Genomic DNA, 7,696 nt, shown 5'->3' on the forward strand with positions numbered 1-7,696 from the left:
AAAAAAAAATGGGGGAGGTGAACCATCCTGAGAATGTGGCTCAGTGTGAAGGCTCTGGGTTCAAACCCCTGTACTCAAGGCCAACCTGAGTTACACAGTGAGTCTGTCTAAAAAACCAAACCAAAACAAACTTGTCAAGAAATTTTAGAGCAGAACAATTCATGATTCTTTCATAATAAAATGTTTAATTTTGTAGAAGGTAAACAAAACAAAAATCTCTGAAAATACTTCAGTGGTCATCATTTTCTAGATTCTTTTATTAATAATAGAGGATGGTACCTTCACAAAGTCTTTAATTTCAAAGGGCAGCTTCCTGCAGGAATTCAGAAGCTCGGCTGTTTTAACTTTGATTTCTATTGCTCCCGTTGGCATTTTCTTAAGAGAGAAAAAGAGAACGATGTGTTTTAAAAATCACTGATCAGGACTAGCATACAATGCACAGCAGTAATAGTTATGTAAAATATATAGATGCTTACAGTGTACAGTAAAAAGTATAAATGTACATGATTTGGTACTCTTATGCTATCTGTAACTGATCTGTTCTCATGCTGAAATACTGCCATGCATTTGTCAACATCAACAGATGTCCTAGATGCGTATTTATAAGGTCTGTTTGTGAGGAAGACGTTGAAGTCTGGAGGTTCACGTGTACAATTTAGGGAGCCCGAGGGCCTGACGTCCCGCAGGAGCGCATGGTACACAGATACTGCAAATGCACACAGATAGACTCTAAAATACCAACTGGATTTTCTTGTCCTGGAGGACGGGAAATGACTGTCCCAGAAATTCGCACCACAGATTCCAGCGGGGCTTCACATAAAACCTTTTTCACAGAGGCAGCTGACTAGAAAACAAGAGGTAAGACAGTTTCAAAAAATGAACATAAAAGAAACCAGCAGTAACTAAAAATCCACGGTTTAGAAAATGTTAGCATTGACGGCTGACTTGCTATAACGTTGGTGCTTCCCTTACTATCTCTAGGGTTACTCCTAGGGGCAGTTAAACTCAACGGCAATAATAAGAGTACAAAGTGAAAAGATGTCTCTAGGATTAGCTATGCTCATCACTGCATCCTCCTCCTTCTTTTTTTTTTTTTTTCTTTCTTGTTTTGCGAGAGTTGTTTGAGACAGGGTCTATGTAGTCGAGGCTAGCTTTGAACTCACTTTATAGCCCAGGCTGGCCTCAAATGTGAGGAAATCCTCCTGTTTCAGCCTCCTGAGTGTTTGGATTATAGGTGTGCACTAATATGCCCCTCCCTTTTTTTTTAGTTTTTTGAGAAAGGGTCATTCAATGTAATTCAAATTGGCCTTCACCTCAATAAGTAGCTCAGGTTGGCTTTAAACTTGCATAAATCTTCCTGCTTCAGCCTCTCAAGTGCTGAGATTACAGGAATGGGCCAAGAGGTGAGGCAAGTTTGGCATGTTTTAAATGTTGATTACAGTAGTTCTCAGTTTTGTTTTGTTTGAATGCCAGGGACTGATCCCAGGCCCTTGCACGTGCTAGGCAAGCATTGTACCACTGAGCTATGTCTCCAGCCCTCAGCTTTTGTTAATGATAAACCTGTAAGTTTAAAACTTTAAGCATGTTCACCAAGCTACTCAGCTTACCCTGGCCATAGCATGAAAACCTACTCTTTTTTTTTTTTGATGGTACCAGGGATCGAACTCAGGACCTTGCACTTGCCAGACAAGTGTTTATTCCACTGAACTATCTCCCCAGCAGTATGAAAGCAGCTTTTAGTTAATGACAGGAAAATTATTACCTCATCCTGAGGAATGACAACCTGAACAAGTCCATGGCAGTCTCTCAGAACTAGAAAGATGTTCTGCCTGTTAATGAGGAAAGAATGAGTATTTATTTTAGGATAAAATCTTTGACCTCCAATTTAAAAAAAAAAAAAATTTAAAGAGAAAAAACCAAAGTAGTAGGAAGGTAACAATAGTTAATACATTAGGTATCTTTGAATTACTCAGGAGTAGAAGATATCAGCATTTCATTGTCCAAACAATATTAGCACAAACCTTTCTTTTCAATGAGCTACGGGAAGTTAGTAGTGTGATGATGTTATGTTAGATATATTTATATTTTATAATTATATAATCATAATATATAATAATACATAAACATATATTTATATATTATGTATTTTTTTACTTTTCCTTTGCTTTTTTCTCCATTTCCCCATCCCAGTTTCTCTTTCCTTTTGAAGTTTCTTCCCATTTTACAAAATCTATTATACATTTTAGATCCTATTTACTCTTCCAGCTTCTCACGCTAGGGAGACAATACAATGTTTACATGTGTGCTCTTGGTTTATTTCACTTATGAGTATTGACCCCAAAATTTAAGCAGACAATAACAATAAATAACAAAAATCCCTTCCTTGTAATTTCTCATATTTTTTCTCTACAAATAATGTAGTCATTTGTGCTATTCATGTCATTGTTAACTATGTTGCTTATTAGTGAAAAATAAATCATTTTTCAATTTTTTACAGGTTTTTATATGACTTACTAATCTACAGATGGCTTACTAACAAGGCATGTTAATTTTTTAACATTTTATGTATTTGGTACAGGGCCTCACTATACAGCTTGGACTAGCAGTGATCCTCCTGTTTTCAGCCTCCTCAGTGCTGGGATTGCAGGTGTGCAGCACCATGCAGTCTTGGTGGCTGGCTCAGCTTGCCCTGGGGCGGGGCCGGCAGGGCATGTGGTGCTGGGGATCGAACCTGGTCCCTGCACTTGCCTGAGTAGGCACTTAGTCTGCTGAGCCATCTCACCAGCCCTAGATTTAAAAAATTTTAAAAACAATTTTCACTACACGGTAGTTCACGCTTAACAAAAATTGAAATAGAAATGTATAAAATTTTTGTTGACTTAAGTCCTCATAAATAATTTTATTCAATTTGGAAACTTTCACAAAATCCAAAGGTAACATTTTATTACATTAGACATGTGAGTGCTGGATACAGTGGCATAAGGCTGCAACTCCAGCTATTCGGGAGGTTGAGGCAGGAGATAGTAAGTTGCAGTCCAGGAGAGGCAATTTAAGGAGATCTTTTCTCAAAATAAAATTTTAAAAAGGGCTGAAGATCTAGCTTAGTGGCAGAGTTCTTACCATGTGCAAGGCCTGGGGTTCAATCCTTCTACTACAAAACAAAACCATAAAGAAACACCTATTTGGTAACTTTTTAAATATAGAGATAGTTTCTTTCTTTTTCTTTTCTTTTTTTTTTTTTTGCGGAACTGGGGATTGAACTAAGGCCCTTGTGTTTGCCAGGCAAGTGCTTATTCCATTGAGCCATCTCCCCAGCTAAATACAGAGACAGAAAGATAGGTCTTTTTCTTAAAATAATTAAAAAGCTATAGTACAAACTTGGCTGGAAGAATTCAAACTACAAATTTAACAATTTTATAATTAAATGGTCCCAGAAATTTCAACATTCAATCTACATTTCTCATTTTGTCTTTAATGCCAGGAAAAAATATGAAAAGCACCCTCAGATTTTGGGCGCAGGTGACAAAGCCACCAAATTTCCAGGGTAAATATCTATCCACCCATTTGGGACACATGCTTTAGGATGGTTATACAATCTATGCATTTTGGATTTCTTCAACATAATGTAATATTCAGATGTGTTCTGAAATATACAGATGCACAACAAATATATGGGGTTGGACCTTCAGAAACCACTATTCGTGCTTTTGGGGCCTCTTCTCTACTTAAGTTTGCTCTTTCCACCCATGCTATTGGAGCTTCACATCAGGATTACAGGATGTTGGGTCATTCCCAGCTGGTAGTCATGGAAATTATTCAAACTCAGTAAATCCAAGGTCAGTTACTCCCTTGGAAGATCAATCTCCATTATTACACCCTTCAACAGAAAATGTCACTAGCACTTTTAGCTTTTTCAAAGCAATAACAGAATTGCAAATTTAGTAAATTCTGTGTCTCAAGAGAGTTACAAAGCTTACTCTTCTAACTGGCTAAAAATTAGTAACCTTTTAGAATGGCTTTGAGGAAACAAACACCAGGTATTCTTAAACTGCATTTTTACCTTCGGTATTGAATCCATCCACACAAGGTGACTTCTTGGCCTAAGTGAGAAGGCCGCAACTCTCCACATGTGTTGGTCCGGGCAACAAAACTACTGAATTCTTAAAACAGAAAAGAAAAAAAAAAAAAAAAAATATTTAAAAGGCAAGATTTAAAATACACTACTTGCAGATTTAAGATTCTCAAATCACATCTTAGATGCTTCAGGTCAATAGGCCAAATTTACCAAATAATGTAATTTAATTCATTCCTCTATTAAATTCATCTACAGATGTGTCAAAAGCCAAGTGAATTTAAAAATTTGCCTTATGTTAAGGAAATTTTTTGGATCATTACATTGCATTGACCTAAAATCCTATTTAGCCAATTTTAAGTATTATATATTCTTTGTCAATTGAAATAAGATCTTAGGAATTACAGAAATAACTTTCATCTTGGTACAAACCTAGTGCGTAACAGCTACTTGTATGCTGGACAACTACGAAAGTGTGAGATTTTTTAGGCTATTAGTATCAATTAAATGCAGAACAGCCTATGTGGTTACCTTTTTGTGATCTCGCTTTTAAAAATCAAGGGAAAAAAACTGCCTTGTAAGGAAAGAGCAAATGATCTCGTCTATGCATAAGACTACCCCGTTAAAACTGGGGGTGGGGGGAACAACTGGAGCGAACAGGTTGGAAGCTCTTCGCTGTTTTCACCTGGCATTTTCCTCTGTGAACCCAGCATCAGATTTCTGGAGAGGGGAACCCAGATGGGCTGGGTGGTCCTTCCGATGGGTCTGGAGAAACCCCTGTACAGCTGACTTAGCCAAGAAGAGAAGTACATATTGAAGCCCAGGACGGCGAGATACAACCACGAATCTGTCGCTGCTGATGTAAGGAAATATTAGTTTTGGAAATGTACAGAAATCCCTTAAAATTCTGCTTGCTAATACTTAAGTCCTTCTCCGCAAAACGTGAGCACACGAGTCTACAAACGAGACATCTTTCAGATCTGTAGGGGCCTTCAATGCATCAGTTCCCACTTCTTAAAAGTGACAAACGAACGGCCCTGCGCAGCAGCTCCCGGCGCGAGCCCAAGATCACAGGCGCGGTCGGGGCGGCACCAAGCGCACGCCCGTCCTTTTTTTCCTCGCTTCCTCAAAGACTACAGGCAGAACCGGAAAACAGCGCCGGTCTCGCGTTCCAAGTCTCCTAGACCGAACGGCTGCAGTGAGACTTTCAAAGTAGGGAGCAAACAAATTCAATCCACGCTTGGGCCCAAATGCCTCCGCCGATAGCCTCCTTCTACCCGCCCTTCGTAAAGCCCTATGATTGGCTGAAAGCATTCGACCAATCACGTGAGACGTATTGCCGCCATGCTTACTACGGGCGGAAATTTGAGGGATAGCGCTGCACCGGTACAAAGCTGTAGAGGAACCAGCGCAGCGGGGAAAGTTGTCCGCGATGATTAAGTCTCTCGGCCTTGCCCTCAGTTAAGATGGCGACCTCAGTTGCTTCAGAGATACGAATTTGGCGGGCCATTTGGAAGAGGCTGCCTGCGTCGGGCCGCGGAGCGCGTCGGGAAATGGTTTTAAACTGGCGGGCGGTGGCGGCCGAGCAGCCGTTTCTCAAACGCGGGATTTCAGCTGTGTTCTTGATCCCAGGACGTCTCAGTTGGAGTTGTTAAGACGCCCTTTTCCGTCTGCAGGCAGAAGCAGGCTCCGCAAGAGTGAGGGGCGCGAAGCTGGGCCGCTAGGTGAGCGGAAGTACCCTTCCGGGGTGACCGAGAGAGCGGAGTTCTCCCACCCCGGCTCCTGTGTGTGCGTGGCGAGCCCACTTCTGCAGCGAGAGGGAGTTGGGGAGGGCCTGGGTTTATTTGCTCTGGCCTCTCTCTTAGCTGTCACTTTGGTGGCTTGTTTTGTTTTTCTTCAGGGGATTTCAGTATAGATGTGGTTTTGGAGCCAGACTTGAAGAATTATTCGTGAATCCGGAATGGGTGGCAGAGTCACCACAACATTTTATTGGTAAGATGCTTCGTATTGGTCCAAGACTGGCTGTAAATCTTGCGTTCTGCCGTGTTGTGTGGCATTTATCTTTGCGGTGCTCGTGTGTATGATATGGTTAGCGTTCTGCCAAGCATTGGCATCGGGGCATTTGGACCCAGGTGTTGGTGGCAACGTAGGAAGTGATCACGTTAGGGTTCCTTTTTTGACGGACTAACCAAAAGAAATAAACAAGGGTTTTGTTTGTGTTTTGGTTTTTTGAGACAGGTTCTAGCTATGTAGTCCAGGTCTACCTTGAGTTGTTGTGTAGTTCAGGCTGGTTCTGACTGTTAGAGTTCCTCCTGAGTGTTAGGATCACAGGCACCAGGCCCCACACTTGGCTACAATTACGTCTTGTTGTTTTGTTGTTTAGAGACAGAGTCTTGGTTTGTACTTCAAGCTGACCTTTAACTCACTATGTAGCCCAGGCTGGCATCAAACTCTAGGTGAGCCTCTGCCTCAGCCTCCCAGTGCTGAGATTACAGGGGTGCACCACCACGCCTGGCTCACAGCTACATTTTAATAATGAGTTGTGAACAAATTATATGTGTAAGAGGAGTGGGGTGGAGGGGTAGCTCTATAGATCCTAGAAAACGTCTAAGGAGATGAAACCTACTAAAATGATTAACAGTTACTCTGTCATTTTATCAAGTGGAGAATACTCTTAACTTACCTCATGGGTTGATTGAGGACTGGACTGACAATATTTGTTAAGGTTTGGAAGAGTACCTAGAACATGATAAATGCTCAGTAAATTTTAGTAATTATTGTACCAAATAAATTTGGAAGAAGCATTCTGTGTAAATGGAACTGATAAATCCCCCTTTCAGTAATACGTTTTCAAAGCTAGAGTATAGAATAGCTACTTAAATGTGGCTGAAGAGAACAGAAGAATGTAGTGGCAGGAAGATGCTGGCGTTTGTCTTACATTGCAATCAAATACCCTCCTGTGTCAGCCCCCCCCCCGGTGCTGGGATTACAGGTTGTGCCACCACACCCAGTCTCAGTGGCCAGCTTAGCGCACCGGGGACCAGGCTGGAGTGGCATGTAGTGCTGGGGATCGAACCCCGGGTCCCTGTGCCTGCCTAAGCAGGCACTTAGTCCACTGAGCTATCTTGCCCAGAACTATGAAACTTAAAGCTGCTGCCTACCAAGAGCTGCTGTGACTAAGGTTTCTTTGAGGGACTGTCTCCGTGCTGACACAGGAGGATCATGAGGAGTCTGAGCTACTTAGCCAGACCCTATATACCAGATATGTTTAAAAAAAAATTCCGGTGGACGTCGCGCTGCCGCCCACGCGCCCGAGGATCTATCCTGTGGCACAGACAAGCAAATACCAATTAAACAGGAGAAGAATGGCGTTAAAGCAGATTTCCAGCAACAAGTGCTTCGGGGGATTGCAGAAACTTTTTGAACATGAGAGTGTGGAGCTAAAATGTAAAATGAAATTTGCTATCTACTTACCACCAAAGGTAGAAACTGGAAAGTGCCCTGCCCTGTATTGGCTCTCTGGTTTAACTTGCACAGAACAAAATTTTATATCAAAATCTGGTTGTTATCATCAAGCTGCCTCAGAACATGGCCTTGTTGTCATTGCTCCAGATACCAGCCCTC

The 7,696-nt window shown here is 41.6% G+C and overlaps 2 protein-coding genes across 4 annotated transcripts in view; one reads left to right on the plus strand and one right to left on the minus strand.

Annotated features, from left to right (window-relative positions):
• The window catches only part of Dars2 (aspartyl-tRNA synthetase 2, mitochondrial), a 28,692-nt gene extending 23,363 nt beyond the window's left edge, over positions 1 to 5,329 (minus strand). For all 3 annotated transcript variants that reach the window (XM_023710371.1, XM_004626903.2, XM_023710372.1), the window contains exons 1-5: positions 4,758 to 5,329; positions 4,061 to 4,160; positions 1,763 to 1,829; positions 743 to 844; positions 280 to 375 (exon numbers count right to left, since the gene is read on the minus strand). In XM_023710371.1, the coding sequence (XP_023566139.1) occupies positions 280 to 375; positions 743 to 844; positions 1,763 to 1,829; positions 4,061 to 4,160; positions 4,758 to 4,884 (492 nt within the window). In that variant the 5' untranslated portion in view covers positions 4,885 to 5,329. The remainder of the gene's footprint in view (positions 1 to 279; positions 376 to 742; positions 845 to 1,762; positions 1,830 to 4,060; positions 4,161 to 4,757) is intronic.
• Positions 5,330 to 5,591: 262 nt separating this feature from the next.
• Cenpl (centromere protein L) overlaps positions 5,592 to 7,696 on the plus strand; it is a 15,552-nt gene continuing 13,447 nt past the window's right edge. Inside the window, exons 1-2 of the mRNA XM_004626796.2 lie at positions 5,592 to 5,796; positions 5,973 to 6,064. The gene's annotated coding sequence lies outside the window, so the exon portion shown is untranslated. The remainder of the gene's footprint in view (positions 5,797 to 5,972; positions 6,065 to 7,696) is intronic.

The sequence above is a fragment of the Octodon degus genome, unplaced genomic scaffold, assembly GCF_000260255.1.
Source record: "Octodon degus isolate 3935 unplaced genomic scaffold, OctDeg1.0 scaffold00017, whole genome shotgun sequence".
NCBI lineage: Eukaryota > Metazoa > Chordata > Mammalia > Rodentia > Octodontidae > Octodon > Octodon degus.